At 37.8% G+C, this 19,242-nt stretch overlaps 1 protein-coding gene and 1 pseudogene across 1 annotated transcript in view; both read right to left on the bottom strand.

Moving 5' to 3' along the window:
- Positions 1–202: 202 nt before the first annotated feature.
- On the bottom strand, positions 203–13,834 carry LOC127653735 (selenocysteine lyase-like; annotated as a pseudogene).
- A 2,007-nt stretch (positions 13,835–15,841) lies between these two features.
- LOC127653611 (kinesin-like protein KIF1A) overlaps positions 15,842–19,242 on the bottom strand; it is a 74,643-nt gene continuing 71,242 nt past the window's right edge. Inside the window, exon 48 of the mRNA XM_052140347.1 lies at positions 15,842–19,207. Within this exon, the coding sequence (XP_051996307.1) occupies positions 19,165–19,207 (43 nt within the window). The 3' untranslated portion in view covers positions 15,842–19,164. The remainder of the gene's footprint in view (positions 19,208–19,242) is intronic.

Here is a 19,242-nt window from a genome sequence, read left to right as displayed (position 1 = left end):
GACAGTTTGGTTAGAGCATATGAACTTAATGATTTGGTGCCAGGGGAGATCAGCTCAGTCCGTTTAGCTCATTTAATAATGCTGTTGTAGCTTTGTTGTACTGGTAACAGATATCTCTGCCTCATTTTGTACGTGCACGCTCCATCACATCCCATTGTAACTGCAGCCTCCAAATTACAATGTACACATGAGGGCTCTTTCTCTATGAATCAAAGGGTATGTACATCTACAACACAATCAAAACAATGTGTAAATCTCTTTTATTATACATTTTAAGTATGTAATGAAATTGTTTGCATCATCTCCCAAATTATCTAGTGCATCTGAGGCCATACAAGTGCAACCACATATCTGTGATTACATGAACATATACAATATCACAGAGTATTTAATATTAAATACCTTAAAAACCCTGTTGAAGGGGAGCTGTGACGTGAAATTACTACAGTTAAGCCAATAGCTATACCCAAGCTGTTTAAAGTTTCTTAAAATTCCATTAATTCCATCAATTATTTACAGTAATCATTTAAATACCCTGCAGCACAATTTATCATGGTGCATCCAAAATGATTTACATTAAATATGACATTCTGCTGTAAAAGAAAGAGCTTTTAGATCCATGTACTTGGGGGGAAAAATACCATGAAACATGAAGCCAACATTGGGATGGGTGAAAATGGGTGAGAGTCAAAGGTGTTTTGGGGATATGTTTTCTTTGTGATTAAGTACAAGCTTAAAGTCTCCTTTTAAGTTATTTAAAATGTATAGAATGTGGGCAATTGGCTTCAAAAAGGAAATCTTAGGGGGTGTTTTCATCTCACTGGAAAATTTATGAAGGATCACACAAAGTACTTGTTAAAAAAAAATTCTACTCAACCTCATGAACAACAAATCAAAAACTCTGGCAGCATTTACACAAGATTGGCATGACCAAGAATGTCTCTTGGCATGCCCCCAATCCCCAAAGAGTGTGAAGCCATGTAAACTAACTTGCTTGGTTTAAATGTATTTCTTATTTTTCTGACAAAATGACAAACAGCATTTAGAACTGCCCGTCAGTGTTTTTGTTTGGATGTAAAATGATGGTTAACACAACTTCTGCATGTAGCACATTTTGGATTCAAAACTGAGAAGTTTAATGAAAGGTGAGAAGTTTGCATCCCTGGCCTTTACTCATGAAATTCTGCTTCACCAGAAATGTTCTTTGTGTGCAAAAATAACATCGTTCAACCAAGATCAATTCCACTTCAAATCAAATTCAATACCAGTAGGTCTGTGCAACATCCACACCACAATGGACACTCCAGGGAACAAATGTCAAAAGTTCATTCTCTCCAGTTGCTCTACATTGTCTCAGATCCTCCACAACAATGTCCACATCTTCATGTGAAGTACTACACTGATTCTCAGATCATTGGAAGCCACATCATATGGAATTCAGAAGAATTAACAGAACATGACATCCTTTGTTTAAGTCCTTTTTAACATGACAAATAAAGGCAATTTCAACATATTATGGCCTATTCAAACAAACATGATGCAACGAATTGACACTTATAGAGTGCACCAGTGCCTGCTCACTTTTTCCGCATCTTGGTTCCTGAAATATTTCATTCCTCATTCCTTTTTTCATTTTCATAAGATTTTTTATAAACGAGTTCTAAGCCATGAACCAAACCAACCAGCTCTGAGGTAACTTCGATTTGAAGCAAAAATGTATTTGAAAATCACACAAAAACAAAGGCTGTATACTTTTTTTTTTTATTAAACACAATTTTTCTCCCCAATTTGGAATGTCCAATTCCCATTACTTAGTAGGTCCTCGTTGTGGCACAGTTACTCACCTTAATCTGGGTGGCAGAGGACAAGTCTCGGTTGCCTCCGCTTCGGAGACAGTCAATCCACGCATCTTATCACGTGGCTCGTTGTGCATGACACCGCAGAGACTCTGCGTGTGGAGGCTCATGCTGCTCTCCACCTTCCATGCACGACTTACCATGCGCTACATTGAGCGCGAGAACCACTAAGCATGACCATGAGGAGGTTACCCCATGCGACTCTACCCTCCCAAGAAACCAGGCCAATTTAGAGTCACTCAGCACACCCTGGATTCAAACTTGCGACTCCAGGGTTGTTAGTCCACGTCAATACTCGCTGAACTACCCAGACCCCCACAAGACTGTATCCTTAACGTCTTTCATGAGGGCATGCAGTACAATCTCAAAGCATTGCGAATTCTGTAATCGAATTGAAAACTATATAAAAATATAATTCTATTGATTTCAAGTTGTTGACCAAGTATGGAAACAACACATATCAAGTTTATTGCAAAATATTACGAATACAAAAAGTAGTATGAGAGTGTCAATGCAGTGCTCTTTTGATGCACTTTATTAGCCGTAATTCTCTAAACTGAGTGGTGGTGGCGTAGTGGGCTAAAGCACATAACTGTTAATCAGAAGGTTGCTGGTTCAATCCCCACAGCCACCACCATTGTGTCCTTGAGCAAGGCACTCAACTCCAGGTTGCTCCGGGGCTATTGTCCCTGTAATAAGTGCACTGTAAGTTGCTTTGGATAAAAGTGTCTGCCAAATACATTGTAAATGTAAATGTAAACAACCTATCCCTTCGGGATCATGTGTAGTTGTATAGTTCTTTACCAGAAATACCCATCTTAAAAAACGAAATTGAAATAGTGCAGACTGCTGGCCTAAACAGAAGCATTTATCATCAAATAATAATTTTGAAGCTCACAGTTGGTACATCTTTAAAGCTTTATAAGTTATCGTTAAAAATCAATTGGCCTGTGGAGAAGATGAATATGATTTTTACTTTAGTGCCTTATTTTAAATATTTAATTATCCTGTTGCAGCTGATTACATAAATACAGACATAATTAAACAGTGCTGTAAGGCTGATAATACAATTAGGGCAGTCAAATTTAACACATTACCTTATTCAATTAATTCAATGTTTAATGGCATCCAATTTAAAATTTAAAAGCTGTTTTATTGTGCTCTGTTCTACAAACTGATCAGAACAGTCTGAGCCTTTGCAAAAGCACCAGCAGTGACTCACATGTAGTACTCACGCTTATACAGTTATTTCCATCCCTTGAACAGAGCTCCTGTATATCAGTATGTAATGAGGGAGACAAGCCTTGGATCATGGCTAATTTATATATTATTCAACTCCAACTCTGAGTTTTAACAAATGCAAAGTCATTTGGCACCTTTGTATGGCAGAATGTAATTATAGAAACTCACAAAGTTTTAAATATCACCCACAAGCGGATTTCTAATCAGGTACAGAATAAAGTTATTTCAGCCAATGGTATAGTTTAGGGGTTCAAAGGGGCAGGATTTGACAGGACACAATGACTTACTGATCTCCTCTGTCTGAGTGGCAGGTAGCACCCACACTAGCCAACAAACTCCTGCAGGTGGACAGGACTCTACACCCTACAGCAGGGGGGAATTGTCTGAATTATTCAAAGGAGCTCTTGTGTTTTACAAATCTTCAGGGTCAAGACCTGACCTACTTCTGACCGAAACAAGTGCGAGATGTTTTAAAACTTCACTGATCTCTGGTCATTATGGGAAATGGAAACACCAGAGTTGCATTTCAATTAATTCATGTGATCACTCTCTATTGCACTATACATAAAGGAGAAATTGTGAACCTAAAAATCTTTGAAAATGAAGAATGAAAATGTTATGAAACAAAAAGAAGAGATCAAATCAAAGTAATGTACTCTGAATTTTTCAACTAAGTATCTCTACCAGGTTCAGCCACAGGTGTCGTTCCTGAACCACGAGGGTGGCCATCGCCTGCCCGAGTGTCCCTCGTGTTACTTTTGTGGTCCTGAAGGCAAGGTAGGCTTTGGAGTTCAGTGAGAACATCATCCTACAGGCCTTGGAGGAGAGCACCGTGCGATCCCGCCAGGTGGCAGCGTTCTCGGGACACAGGTGGATCGCAACTTCTCTCTCCACCTGGGGGACCGGCGAGTACACGTGGGCTGCTCCGCTGTCGAGGGTAGTGAGAGCAGATGAGAGAGGGGGTCGGTTGCGGGCAGTAAAAGGTGCCCTCCATGACCTCGCCAGCTCATCATGCACCTCCGGGAAGGAAGGGGGGTGCGTGGCTGTGAGCGGCGCCCAGACCAGAGGAACCAATCATCTAGCCGTGAAGGCTGTGGGGAGGACGGGGGGTTCCAGTCCAACCCCACGCTTACGGCAGCCCGGGCAAGCATGTCAGCCATCTGGGCGTCAGCCTCTGACTGGGTGTGCCGACCCGAGGGAGGCAGCTCAATCGAGTTTTCCGCGTCAGAAGACGGAACACTCTCCGATGCAGCAGTGACCTCCTCATCCAGCTCGGGGGGCTCGAGGGGATAAGCAGACTGTCGAGCCGCTGTCAAATATTCTCTTTAGAAGCACTGTCGAAGCGCCCAGGGGCAAAGCTGCACTGTTGTGCAGAGAAGGAGAAAGCTACTGATATGCACCGTAGATCCAACAGCATACACTATGTAGAGATGAAGTGAACAGTCAGTGAATGCAGCTCGCTGATCACACAAACGCTCGGCTCCGAAGGAAAAATCTGAATGGACAGACACATTTGCCTCCCTTTATACCCGTATGTCCGTGGACGGTACATGCAAATTCTGTCTGCCAATTTCTCATTGGCCTTTTCTCAAGTTCAGAGATGCGCTTGACAGCCTCTGACAGTTCAGAGGCTGTCAAGAGAGACCCCTAGTGTCGCTTCTTCGACACAACATCGAAGTGAGCGACAGACGGGGAACTAATCATCCAATCGTGTTTCAGCAGTGCAGTGCATAAAATCATGCTGATATGGGTCAGGAGCTTCAGTTAATGTTCACATCAACCATCAGAATGGGAAAACATGTGATCTCAGTGATTTGGACTGTGGCATGATTGATGGTGCCAGATGGGCTGGCTTGAGTATTTCTGTAACAGCTGATCTCTTGGGATTTTCACACACAACATTCTCTAGAATTTACTTCAAATGGTGCCAAAATAAAAAACATCCCGTGAGCGGCAGTTCTGTGTACTAAAATGCCTTGTTTATGAGAGAGGTCAACAGAGAATGGCCAGAATGGTTTGAACTGACAAAGTGTATGGTAACTCAATTGTGGTGAGAAGAATAGCATCTCAGAATGTTAAAACATTAGTACTGCATTGTTAAAAATGTATATTAACTTGTTTTCTTTGCATTATTCAAGGTCCGATAACACTTTTTGTTATTTTGCAATTAAATGCTCCAAATATTTTTATTTGGAATTTGGGAGAAATGTTGTCAGTAGTTTATAGAATAAAACAAAAAGAAATAATTTTACTCAAAAACATACCAATAAATAGTAAATGATAAACAAGGAACTGATAATTTTGCAGTGGTCTCTTGATTTTTTCCACAGCTATATATAAAATCGGACAATAAAATGAAATAAAGATGCTTGTGATTGTTGATACTACCAGTAATATGGCAGGTTTTACATTTCTCAGGCCAGCAATTATTTCTGTGTTCTCAGTTCTGAGAAATAAAGAGATAACAACAGTATTGATTTCAGAGTCAGGAGTCGGTTATTCTGTTAAATAATTTAGTACCATTATGAAACACCACACAATAACACCGTATCAGACCCTGGTCTGAAGTTGCACTCTTGTTGCACTCTCCACCAAAAATTAGAGGGTACACTGGGGTTGTGGTTCCAGGACCATTCACAAACAAAGCACCGATTTCGAGGGCCATAAAACTGTAACACACCATCAACAGGATTGTGATCTCAAATTTTCTATGCTTGGAGTGAGATGATATCAACAGCATCTTGTTTCTTACTTTACCTGCCCTACAATGATAGTCTAGTTTACTCCCAGGTCATGTGAATCCACTCATATTTTTCAAATAGCCTGGGCTGCATCAGTATGCAGGATGATTCTGGGAGCTGACAAAGACCTCTGTTTGTTTACTTCCTTCACCCTCTGACAAATCTCCTTGATTGGCTGTTGAGAGGAATGTCTGATCTGCTACTATGGGTGTTCATGATAAATAATAAATAATGCTATTAAAGCTTGTTACAATGTTCTTAAACTAAAATTTTATTTATATCATCATTTACTCACCCTCATGTAATGTTGTCCCAAACCCATATGACTTATTTTTATCTGTTAGACAATTAAAGAGATGTTCGGCAGAATGTCAGCCTCAGTCGCCATTTACGTTGAATGTATATGATGAATGGTGACTGAGGCTAACTTTATGCTTAGTATTTCATTTTCTGCTACACAGAAGAAAGAAAGTCATACAGGTTTGGAAAAATGAGTAAATGCTTACAGAATTGAAAATCTTTGGTAAACTATCTCTTTAACATCACTTGGAGAATTGTTATCAAGGCAACATGTTCACCATAATAAGTCTCATTGTTGGCCAGTATGATTGACACCAAGCAGGTGGTGGGACGAATTGCTGCAATCACATCCTAAACCTCCACCTGTGCAGTCACCTTGGAAACGGGCAGAAATGTGACAGCTACAACGAGAATACAATCAGATCAAAATCAGGTGCAATCAAAGCATACTGGATTTTTTCTAAAATGGCATTTTAAGATGGACAGTACTTATGCCCTTACAGCCCTGTTTTTATTCCTGGCAAAAATTTTATATGGCACAATATGCAATGATGCAATATTCCTCACTATGGATGACAGAGACAAGAACAAAGTGGTGAATGACATTCGTTCTTTATCAAGGCAAGCCTTTGTAGAACAATGTTTTTGTTTACAGTATAATTTTGAAAGGAAAGCCCAGTCCTGCTCACCCTCTTTGCCCTCTTTTAACAAGTGTTCAGCTGTGATTTTAATGGAGTCATGCTCCACATTAGAGAGAATAATATGGGGAGGGAGCCTCTTTCATTTAGTTGATGGCTGTCTGTGCCTCCCTCTACAAAAGTCCTTCTCTTCATGAAATGCTCCACACCTGTGTGAAGCACCAGATTATTGGCCTAAAGGTCCAAAAGCAAGAGATTAATAAAGCTGGCTGGATAAAGAAAGGCAAGCCTGTTCAGCATTCTACTTACTCATGCCTTCTATATACAGTGAATTTCTGCTTTAAATGTCTGTATTGCTTTGGCCAACTGCAAATATTTTGCATATGATACATAAAAGTCCTCACCTTAGTTCCTCCTGATGTAAATATAATGTATGCTGCCTTTCCACCAACCATCCTAGCAATGGTGTTTCTGGAACAGTAAGTAATGTCTTTCGCTTTCAGACAGGATCAGAGAAACAATGTGAACCTGGGTTACGTTTGGAAGATATAAAGGAATGTTCCGGGTTCAATAAAAGTTAAGCTCAATCGACAGCATTAGTGGCATAATGTTGATTACCACAAAAACTTATTTCAGCTCGTCCCTTCTTTTGTTTAAAAAGAGCTAAAATCTGTGTTACAGTGAGGCACTTAAGGCTGTCGCACACTGGACGAGAAGGACACGCAGGTATGAAACACAAGGTACGTCTTAAATAATAATGTCCTTTGATAATGATTTGGGTCAAATTGAATGGAAAATATGCCAGTTACTAACCTTTTCAGTATAAAGTTATAGCCAATTGTACATCTTCGTTGCCATGAAAATGTATTGTCAACCATACTTAAAATCCTACACGCCTGTAAAATGATGATATAAACAACTTTACAGATCAAATAATACCTTAGTTTTAACAGAAGGATTAATGTAAGTGCTCTTATAAAATTATAAGCTTCTAATGTAATTTCTTACATTTGTTTGCTTTATTAGATTTAAAACGTGCTGATTTCACATCGATTTCAAGTTGATGACTATCTTAAACATTTAGTGGTAACACTTCTCAATAAGGTTCCATTTGTTAATATTAGTTAATGCAGTAGGTATCATGAATGAACAATGAACTATATTTTAACCATTATTAATCTTGGTAATGTTAATGGATAAACAAAATTGTTCTTTGTTAGTTCATAGTGCATGGACTAATGTTAACATATATATATATATATATATATATATATATATATATATATATATATATATATATATATATATATATATATATATAATTAAATTTTTTATTTGTTTATAATGTATATTGCTCCTTGTTATTCATTTTAACAAATGGAACCTTATTTTAAAGTGTTACCCATTTGACTATTCTATATGAGATAATATGATTTCCTTCATGTTCATGATGTCACAAATAGTCCGCAAAGGAACAAAGCATGAGCTTTCATATAATCATATGAAATTAAAACTAAACATTCAATTTCAAATCCTGGCAAAAATTTACATAGAACAATTAGAAAACTATTAAGAAATGTTAATATTGATAAAATATAACTAAATGAATAATTTAAATAACTTGTAAACAACATTAAAAAAAAAACACTCAAACTTTATACAACAAATAGACAACTTAAAATTGACTCTTGGGCCCAACTTATCATGTAATTCAGGAAACAAATCTCCATGCATCCCTAGAAAGAAAATGAAATGTGAAGGTTCTGGTTCTGGAAAGTTCTGGTTCTTCAAAAGATTGCGGATGGCCCTTTCCTTGTCATTCTCTTCCATCTGTGGGAAACAAGGCTCTTCATCTGTGCCTCTGAATTGCTGTTTATTGCCATGTAGCCATTTCACAACTGTTATGAGGACTTTAATTATTGGAACTTCAGGAAATCGAGTTTTATACTTCTCTTTTATGGACAATCTTATTGAATATTGACTTTTTAATTTGTTAGAAATCTACGCTACACCTCACGTCTGACTGGATTACCTCAAAGGAAATTAACACTGCTTCACTCACCGATGGTCTTCGCTGGGACTGCTACATGAAGTCTTAAACTGGCTGCATAATTCCCTGTCCATTGTCGACGTCCAGTGGGGCTGGAGTGCATGGACATTGAATTCGAGTCGTGTTGGTGGATGCACTGAGGATGTTCTGCCTTCTGTTGCCCATCTTGGCCTACTGGAGTTTCGCTTTTTGCCCTTGCTAGTTTCAGTGGAGAGCTTGTTTCCAAGTCCATGCAATAATTTTTCTTCTGATATGGTTTCATTCTACTCCTCTCTGGATTTACGGCATTTGAATTCCTCGGACTGATTGACAGACGGAGTATACAACTATTGCATTGCTCTTGGAATTGCGTGTCGCCCCCGTTATATCCTTCGAGGGTCACACTGACATACCTACAGATTACCAGCTGTGACATTTTTATTTCACGAGTAAATAGGCTGATGGTCTCCCTGTTTCTGTATTGCTAACCTGTATATCTGTAATTACGATGGAAATCACTCTATCCATAATCCTGTGCAATTATTATTTTAAAATAATTTTACAATTGTCATACCTGCCCAGGGACTACAGGTGGAAATTAGCAATTGTTGCTACAACCTGGCCCAAGACATATTCTCTTGTTTAACAAGTTTAATGTTTATTTGTGCATTGTCCCTGTTTCAAATAAACTTATTTCCATTCGATTCCATTGGACTTTTTTTCATCACTGAGACCTGGCTGAATCCTGGCGAACAAAGGGCCCTGGGGGATCTAACACCACCAGGCTGTGACTTCTTAAACTTTCCACTGACTTCAGGACGGAGAGGTGGTGTTGCCACTGCTTTTAGAATCTGTTTTAAAAAGACTGACATCTTGGGTCCTGCTTTCCTCCCAGATTTAATAAGGACTTCATCCAACAATTTTTGGACTTCTCTCTGGACTGGTGTCTCGTGGTGATAGACTCATGATTCTTGGGGATTTTAATATTGATGAATGCTGTCCATCAAAACCTCTGGTAAATGAATTTATCTCCCTCACTGAGTCTTTAAATATTGTACGACATGTCACTGGTCCTACTCCCAATATGGGTCATCCATTGAATCTTGTGTTGTCTTATGGTCTTTCTCTATCCAACTTAGAGGTCTTAGATACTGGCATTTCTGACCATTATCCAATAATGTTTTAGTCTGTGTCTACGTGTCCTCTCCCTACTTTTTCTCTGCCTTTACGTCATTCCCAGTCCATTCAATCATCTACTGCCAAACTTTTTTCAGAATTTTATCTAACGCATTTGACAGATGATGTCTTAGTTAGACTCGACACTGAATAATTGGTTGAAGCTATTAAGAAATCCTGTAATTTTATACTTGATAATGTCGCTCCGCTCAAGCCAAGGGGAATTAAGGGTGTTTCATGGCCTTGGTTAATTGACGTCACCCGCGCTCTCAGACAAGAGTCCAGAAAGCTGAGCACAAATGGAAACGAGACAAGCTTCATGTCTCTTACAATATTTTAAAGGAGTGTTTAATTAACTATCAGAGAGCTGTAAAGGAAGCAAAAGCTATTTTGTTCTCTACATTATTCTCTGATAATGCTAATCGACCAAAAGTATTGTTCAAAACAATTGATTCTAAAAGTGCTTTTCTGGATGCCACCAAAGAGAACTGTGAAACATTTTTAAACTTCTTTACTCACAAAATTGAGCAGATTAAAGGTGCGATTGTACTTTCACAATTTGATCAACCACTAATGGCACTTTTCCCCTGCAGTTTAGTGCAGCCTCAACGTGGGTGGGATTATAGCAATAATGTTGGTAGTGAATATTTTCTCTGACCAATCAGTGATTTGCAGGGTTTTGATGTCACATTTAGTATCGGCTCGGCTCGCTTGGAACCTCGACCGAGATGGTACTAAAAAAAGTACCAGTTACTATCCACAGTGGAAAACCCCCAAAATACGAGCAGAGTCAAGTCAAGCCATACCATGCAGTGGAAAAGCCCCATTATTCCTTCCCTGTCCAGCTGCCTGACTCACTTTGAACCAGTTACATCAGAACAGTGAGCAGATGTAGTCTCCAAGATGAAGTGTTCCAGTTACAAGCCGGATATTCTTTCTCCATGCCTTCTTAAATAAGTTTTCACGACTATCATTTCCAGTGAGACAGCTATAAGTAACGGCTCATTAGCAAGTGGAGTTGTTCCAAGTAGTTTTAAACATGCAATTCTACATCATTTGTTAAAAAAAACTTTTTTGGGATCCAGCAATACACAACAATTACAGATCAATCTCCAAACTGCCTTGTATTTCCAAGATTATTGAGAGAGTTGTTTATTCGCAGCTCTACTCCTATCTAAATGCATTCAACATTTTAGATTCATTTCATTTCATCTGGTTTCAAACACTTGCACAGCACTGAATCTTCATTGTTGAAGGTCACTAATGATATATTTCTCTCCGTGGATTCAGTTTCACCTGTCGTCTTAGTTTTATTAGATCTCAGTGCTGCATTCGACACTATAGACCATAATATTCTTCTCAATCATCAAGAATGTTTGGTTGGCATCCAGGGTATGGTCCACCAGTGGTTTTCCTCCAATCTAAAAGAAAGGACGTTCTCTGTAAACTTAGGTCATTTTTCTTCTATGTCAGCTCATTTACAGTGTGGTGTCCCTCAAGGGTTGATTTTAGGACCCTTGTTATTTTGCCTGTATATGCTTCCTCTGAGCTCTATTTTTTCAATGTTATGCTGACGAATCCCCATTTTATTTCCAAGTGTAGAAAAGAATTGTTCATCTGAGAATTCCCTAAATTGCTTCTAGGAAATTAAACATTGACTGGCAAAAAATGTCTTACAATTAAATGAAAGCAAAACCGAAGTTCTGATTTTAGGTTCCTCGACATCCTCCTTGCCTGGCCTGGTTGCCAATTTAGGTCCTCTGACATTGAATGTACAAGATCATGTGAGGAGTCTTGGAGGGATTTTTGACTCTTCGTTAAGTTTCAATAAGCAGATCAGTGCTGTTGTCAAGGGTAGCTTTTCCCACCTGAGATCTATCACTAAAATAAAACATTTTCTTTCCCATAAAGACTTGGAAATTGTGATCCACTCATTTATTACATCAAGGTTATACTGCAACTCACTGTACATTGGTCTGCCCCAAACTACATTATCCTGCCTACAGCTAGTGTGTGTGTGTGTGTGTGTGTGTGTGTGTGTGTGTGTGTGTGTGTGTGTGTGTGTGTGTGTGTATGTGTGAGCGTGTATTTATCACTTTGTGGGGACCAAATGTCCCCATAAGGATAGTAAAACCCGAAATTTTTGACCTTGTGGGGACATTTTGTCGGTCCCCATGAGGAAAACAGCTTATAAATCATACTAATTTATGTTTTTTGAAAATGTAAAAATGCAGAAAGTTTTCTGTGAGGTTTAGGTTTAGGGGTAGGGTTAGGTTTAGGGGATAGAATATAAAGTTTGTACAGTATAAAAACCATTATGTCTATGGAAAGTCCCCATAAAACATGGAAACACAACATGTGTGTGTGTGTGTGTGTGTGTGTGTGTGTGTGTGTGTGTGTGTGTGTGTGTGTGTGTAATATTCATACATATCTATATGTATATATTTGACACATACTGTACTTCAGAGTGCCTTGTTCTCCTCTTGGAAGTGACTTCTGAACAAAGGCTTTTGTCTTGTAAGATTAATTTATGGTAGATTTAGAATTGTCATTTAGGGGGTGGCTAGTGTGGTCTGGAGGGAAATAGGAAGATACCTTTCAGAGATAATTCCAAAGTTCTCCAAAAGAATTGGAGTCCACAATTTCCTTATAATGGTAAGGTCACACTTGAAGACAGAAAAAGACCATTTTAAATATCAACTGCAACAATGGCATGAAGTCCAATTTAAATACTTGAAGTGGAAATAAATTACTTACAGATGAAATCAAAGGGTGCACCAAAGACAATGTGCAGAGCATACTGAAAAACAACAAAAACTATTTCAAGAACAGTTAAAACTGCATGAAAAGTACTATGCAAATATGTGTTTACAGTATCGTATAGGCCAGGTTAAGCATGATCCATGCTCTGCCAGTTGAGCTACAGAGCTTCTGCATTTCAACTGGCAGAGATAGTGCAAGGATGATAGTAACAACAATGTTTTAATTTCCCATGAAATACATAAACTTATAAGTCAATAGACTGAATGCACTGTACGTTTATTATAAAAAATAAATAAAAGCATCTGCCAATTGAATAAATGTTAAAGCATGTGTCCTTATTCATTCTTTCAACAAATACTTATATTTATACTTATACGTATATACCACTTATAGGTTTAATTATGTTAAAAACATGATTTCTCTATATTCCTCACCATCAATATGAAAACCCCACAGTCTGACTGCTGGTGTGGTTCCTGTTGCACTGGTGATTGATGGTGTGTCTTTGGCTCCTGGTGTGGGCACTGTTGCACTAGTGGTTTATGATGTGTCTCTGACCACTGGCGTGGGCACTGTTACACTGGTGGATGATGGTGTGTCTCTGGCCATTGGCGTGGGCACTGTTGGTTGATGGTGTGTCTCTAACCGCTGGCGTAGGCACTGTTGCACTGGTGGTGGATGGCGGGTCTCTGACCGCTTTCGTGGGCACTGGTGGTTGATGGTGTGTCTCTGGCCGCTGGAGTGGGCACTGTTGCACTGGTGGTTGATGTTGTGTATCTGACCGCTGGCATGGGCACTGTTGCACTGGTTGTTGAGGGTGTGTTTCTGACCGCTGGCGTGGGCACTGTTGCACTGGTGGTTGATGGTGTACCTCTGACTGCTGACGTGGGTACTGTGGACACTTTTGGTTGATGGAGTGTCTCTGACCGCTGACGTGGGCACTGTTGCACTGGTGGTTGATGGTTTGTTTCTGACAGCTGGAATGGGCACTGTTGCACTGGTGGTTGATGGTGTGTCTCTGACCCCTGACGTGGGAACTGTGGGCACTATTGCATTGGTGGTTGATGGTGCGTCTCTGACCGCTGACATGGGCACTGTTGCACTGGTGGTTGATGGTGTGTCTCTGGCATGGGCAATGTTGCACTAGTGGTTTATAATGTGTCTCTGACCGCTGGCGTGGGCACTGTTGCACTGGTGGTTGATGGTGTGTCTCTGACCGCTGGCGTGGGCACTGTTGCACTGGTGGTTGATGGTTGATCTCTTCAAGGGAAAACGTGCACCACACGCATTGCTCAATTTCGGGAACTTTGACAAAATACTTACAGTACACAAGAGTATTAGGCTACCATAAATTCACATACCATAGGCCTAAATAAAACAAAACAAAAGGGAACAACCAATTTATATTCAGAAATATATATAAAATGCTCAGTGACTTTATCGGAATGCCTATTTACAAAACACAATCCGAATGGTATCGGAAAGTCCCCAGAAAAATATTTTATTAATTAAAACATGTTAAAAAACTTAAATCTTCAATAAAAATAACAGAAACACACCTACAGATTAAGTAGTAAGCAGATAAAACTACGTATTAAAATCCAGATTCATTGTTCACCAAATAATGATTGATTTATTAAGATATTGCAAACCACAACAACTCACCGTGTTCTCTGATGATAGTTCATGATTGTTGTGTTGTCATTAGCTCCACCCTAACTTCCGGCCTGAGACTGCTGGGCTGAAACTAGGTGACGTATCACTCTGTGGCTCTGCAGATAGATATTATTTGGACAGCCACCGGTTATCTCTACGGCGAAAGATTCGTTCATAAATATTAATTAGATCATGGTGCCATTGTTTACCTCCTTTCATGCAGCATCCAATCACGAACCATAAGTATTCATAAGCCAATCCTTCAAGAAAATAGGGTTCCTTAATTCGCTACCTGACTACCGCCACTTGCCTTAGATCAATCAGCGAAGCCTACTAGCCAATCATCACAGTATGTAATTAATATTTATGAGCTAAGCCCGTATCGAAGTAGAATTCGTAAATTCTGGTTCATAATATGGAGGTTGAAAGTGTTTCAAATAATTTGAGCATTTTTTATTTATAAATGCTGATTTTTAAAAACATTGCCCCAGCTGGATTCAGCTGCCTAATGTCTTCCAAATGAAGCTACTGTATATTTACACCTTAAAAAGAGTAAAAGTCCTCAAGCCTAACTATGATCTTCAAGACAAAACTGGTTTTATATGAAATAACCCTTTTATTTTTTATTATTTTTTTGTTATTGTTTCATTTGTATGTGTATGAATATGTTGTTATAATCTCGGTTTGTAATGACATTTTCGTGGATATTTGCCTATTTGTTATATTGTTGCAGAGTTTGAATCCAGAAATGCCCACAGAACAAAAGAGTGCACAGATCTTTTAATTAAGGAGATGGCATTGCTGGGATTTTCCTGACTCATTGACCTAATTGAATTTAATGAGAATCTGATTAAAGGGAATTCAGTCTATTAAATGCAATGCACATTGTAGATATTACAGCAGGGTTTAATATTCTGTATTTTGTTTTTATCTGTAGTTACATAAAGTAATATAATATATATATATATATATATCTGTATAAAATCAAAAATCAAGCATGTATTCAACATATGTTTTCCCTATTTTCACATCCATAGAATAATGGCTCACAAAGAAATAAACACTCCCACACATCATTCATTGTGTTGCATAAGTTCCACGTTTATTTCATATCTGACAATGTGTTAAGTGTACACAAATATTTGACGCATAACTCCAACACTCAGAACGAGACACTGAACTACAGCCGATTGAAGATTGTACAAACAGGTTACAACTGTATAATACTCCATTCACAGCAATCATGTTTATATACAAGGCAAGTAAAACAAAGAGGGAAAGATAGAAAATGCCTATGAATGAATTTTGTGCATAAGACATGAATGGAAGCACACAAATAATTGCTGTCATGAAGAAAACTGATTTATTCTTCTTTCACTTTGGAAGATGACAAAATGTGTGCAATTCATTTTTTTTTAGCTTGGGAACATGATAATGGAATTATTATATTTTTTTTTTTTTTTTTTGTAAATTGCTTTTAGAAATGGTACAGGACAGGCTATAACATGAAGTATATCATTCGACTCTCTGTGTTAATTTCTACAAGGTGCACAGCCAAAAAGACAACTCTCATTTACATGTACGTACCTCAAACTGAAAGTGTTTTTTGAACTTTTTTTTTATAATTTCATCCATTTCAAAAATGCATCTGCTATTATATTTGCATATGCACTATTTTTTTAATTTTTTTTATTTATTTTTTTTAAGTAGTGAGTGACCATACACTATACAGTATGTACTCTGAACTGGTCGTAACAGAGAATAGAACCTGATTGTACTGTTCACACATAAATAATACAGAAAAGCAAAGTCATTAAGGATTAAGAATCCTTCAGAAATTAAAGATCCTTTTAGGTTTGTGTAACAACTTGTGTATAGCCTACCAATTGCTTTTTTCTTTTTTTCCCCCACAGAATGAGCTGGTCAAATAAAACAAACACAAGAAAAAGGTTGCAAATCCTATACAAATCTACATGAATTTAGATGTGTACAGTATGATCACACAGACAGATCAAGGCTTTCACATTTCATGCACTGTAGGTTGGTTGGGCTCAGTCATGCTCATGAGCCTGACTCGTGCAGTTTTTTGATCTACAATCTGCAGGTATCTGCAAGACACCTCAGGCCATTTGCAAACAGTTGGTCTGCACTCTGAACAATATGAAGAAAGGGCTTGCATGACAGAGTGCAGGATCGTTCAATCACACCACTTTATAAGCAGTTTGGCTTTAAGCAACAATTGTGGATCTTTATGCTCTGCTACAATGACTGCTTTACTTAAGATCAGGCCCACTTGCTTGCAAATGCTTTGGTAACACTTTAAAATAAAGTTTAATTAATTTACATTAGTTTTTGCATTAGGTATCAGGAACAAACAATTAACAATATCTTTTTCACAGCATTTGTTAATCTTTATTAATGTTGGTTAATAAAAACACAATTGTTCATTGTCATAGTGCATTAAATAATGTTAATGAATGCAAATTTTGATTTAAAAAATGTATTAATATATGTTGACATTAACATTAACTAAGATTAAACAATGCTGTAAAAGTATTGTTCATTGTTTGTTCATGTTAACTGATGTTGTTAACTAATGTTAACAAATGGAACCTTACTGTAAAGTGTTCCCAGTGGTTCTGTATACAACAATGGTTATGTAAAAAAGAGAAGTTATGGTATTATATTAGCTAATTAGTAATGTCATATTCGACATTTCCATGTCCATATTCGAAATACAGTTCGACTAAAGTGGAACTTAAGTCAGCAGTCTCAACAATTCCAAAGTGATGATATTATTCCAGATTTTCATGCACATTTTGTTTGGGCATAATACAACTTAGACAGCATTTTATGGGTTTGCGCAACCTAAGCCTATTGATATTATACACATCACAAGAAGAAGACCAGAGGCATCATTAGAAATATAATAATAAAAAGAATATAAAATGTTTCGCCTTAGTCCATATAATCATATGGAGCAATATATCATATGATTACAATCACAACAAATTAGAGCTGAACATTTTTAGATGGTCAGCAGGGCTTATTTCTGGAATACAGAGATGATCTGATGATGTTACAAGTGAGAAACTTAAAATGTTTCTGGTTGAGTAACCAGATAGATTTGTTCAATAGAAAGAGAAGATAAAATATATTTTATACCAGATCTTGATGTTTAGAAAATGCAGTTAAATCTACTCGCATGAAGTGCAGGGCATCATTACTTACTATGCAAACAAACTGAAAACTGTTTTTGCCTGTGCACATTTGTTTTTACACACAAAGAGAAAGAATGATACAAATGGGTGGAGCTGAAAGTGGAAGTTCACCCTGTTAAAATGTGTAAAGTGTTTAAGAAGATGAAGATTATAAAACAAAAACAGAGTGTAGTAGATGATGCTATAGAGGCACAAAATCAGTTCATCTCTCTCACTGGGGAGCTTGTATAAAATTCCTGTAAAAATTTCAATTTGTTCGAACTATCTTCAAAACCTTTCATTTTCTTTATAAGATTTACCACTGTACACACATACACTCATTTAGGATTTGGGTTGATAAGTATGGTGTTTTTTTTTTCTAAAAGTAAAATTCAAGTAATCTACATGTAAAAGCATCTATCCCAGCATTCATTTCTGTCCTATTCCCCAAATGCATTTAATTGTGTTAGGGGGAATGAGAGCAGTGTGGTCAGTAAAAGGGAGGCTAGTCAACTCAAAATAAAAAAGTGCCATATGCAGAAATTGCACTGTACTTCTTCAAAAATATTATAGTCTTTGTCAATAAATACATGCTGAAATAAAATACAAATAAATTAGGCAGATATAAGATCATTTGGGGATACTGATAATTTTGCTATATAAAATATATTAGATTATTAGGCAGATTATGATACATTTTAGATAAATCTAACGACCGGTTATCCAACAAAAATAGGCTGAATCTTTATAATGGTTCTCATACAGAGATATGAGAATGCAACCACATTCTGTTGCCAAATTTTTCCTCATGCGTCCTGATTATTTTGAAATCTTTAAGCATTTCAAGGCTTTACAAGGGAAAGATTATAAAGGTATATGAGTATTTATGTTGGGTTCAACTCTACCCAAGAACTGCACTTAAAGAGAGAAAGAGCATAATATGATGTGATTCATCTGTTCCTTGCTAAGAATTGCTTATCATTGATCAATTCTATCAGCCATAGCCAAGAGATGCATAAACATATGGTCGGGTGACTTAAATACTGATCAGTTTTATCGTTTTAAACCCAGAGATTTACACAAGTCAGGAGTAACACAATAAGGCCATGTGACTGCAATAATTTACTAGTCTTAATTTTCTCACTGAACTCGAGATGAGGCACAGCCTTGTGGATATGGATATCACTCTTCACAATAAAAAAAGTTTGATCTGTTTGCATGAGTTTACAGCTTCAGAATTAGGAATTTCCATTGCCAACCCTGTTTATTTCTAAGCTGTTGCTGAAGACTACATAAGCATATACTATTTCTAATCCAATAAAGTGGTTAGCCCATTCCATTGGCGCTAGAAGTTGAGTCTGTAGATGAACAATGGGGGCTTACATATACAGGTGCTAGTGTGGGCAGGTGCAGGTACACACATAACAGAGGGAGAGGGGATAGAGACTTAATTGAGCACAAAACTGGAGGCTTTTTCAGCAGATCTATTTACAAGGTTAGTCTTTTATATTGTTTTTTTTTTTGTCCTTGAAGAGATTTACAGTCTGTATACATGTGATGTTCTCAAAACCTCATCTGCCCGGCTCTTCTTCTGGACAGTTTAGACCTGATGGGAAGGAGAGTTTAGCAAATGTTGATTTG

Source organism: Xyrauchen texanus, chromosome 13, assembly GCF_025860055.1.
Source record: "Xyrauchen texanus isolate HMW12.3.18 chromosome 13, RBS_HiC_50CHRs, whole genome shotgun sequence".
Lineage (NCBI taxonomy): Eukaryota > Metazoa > Chordata > Actinopteri > Cypriniformes > Catostomidae > Xyrauchen > Xyrauchen texanus.
Note: the sequence above shows the minus strand (reverse complement) of the source record. Positions and strands in the feature narration are given on the sequence as shown.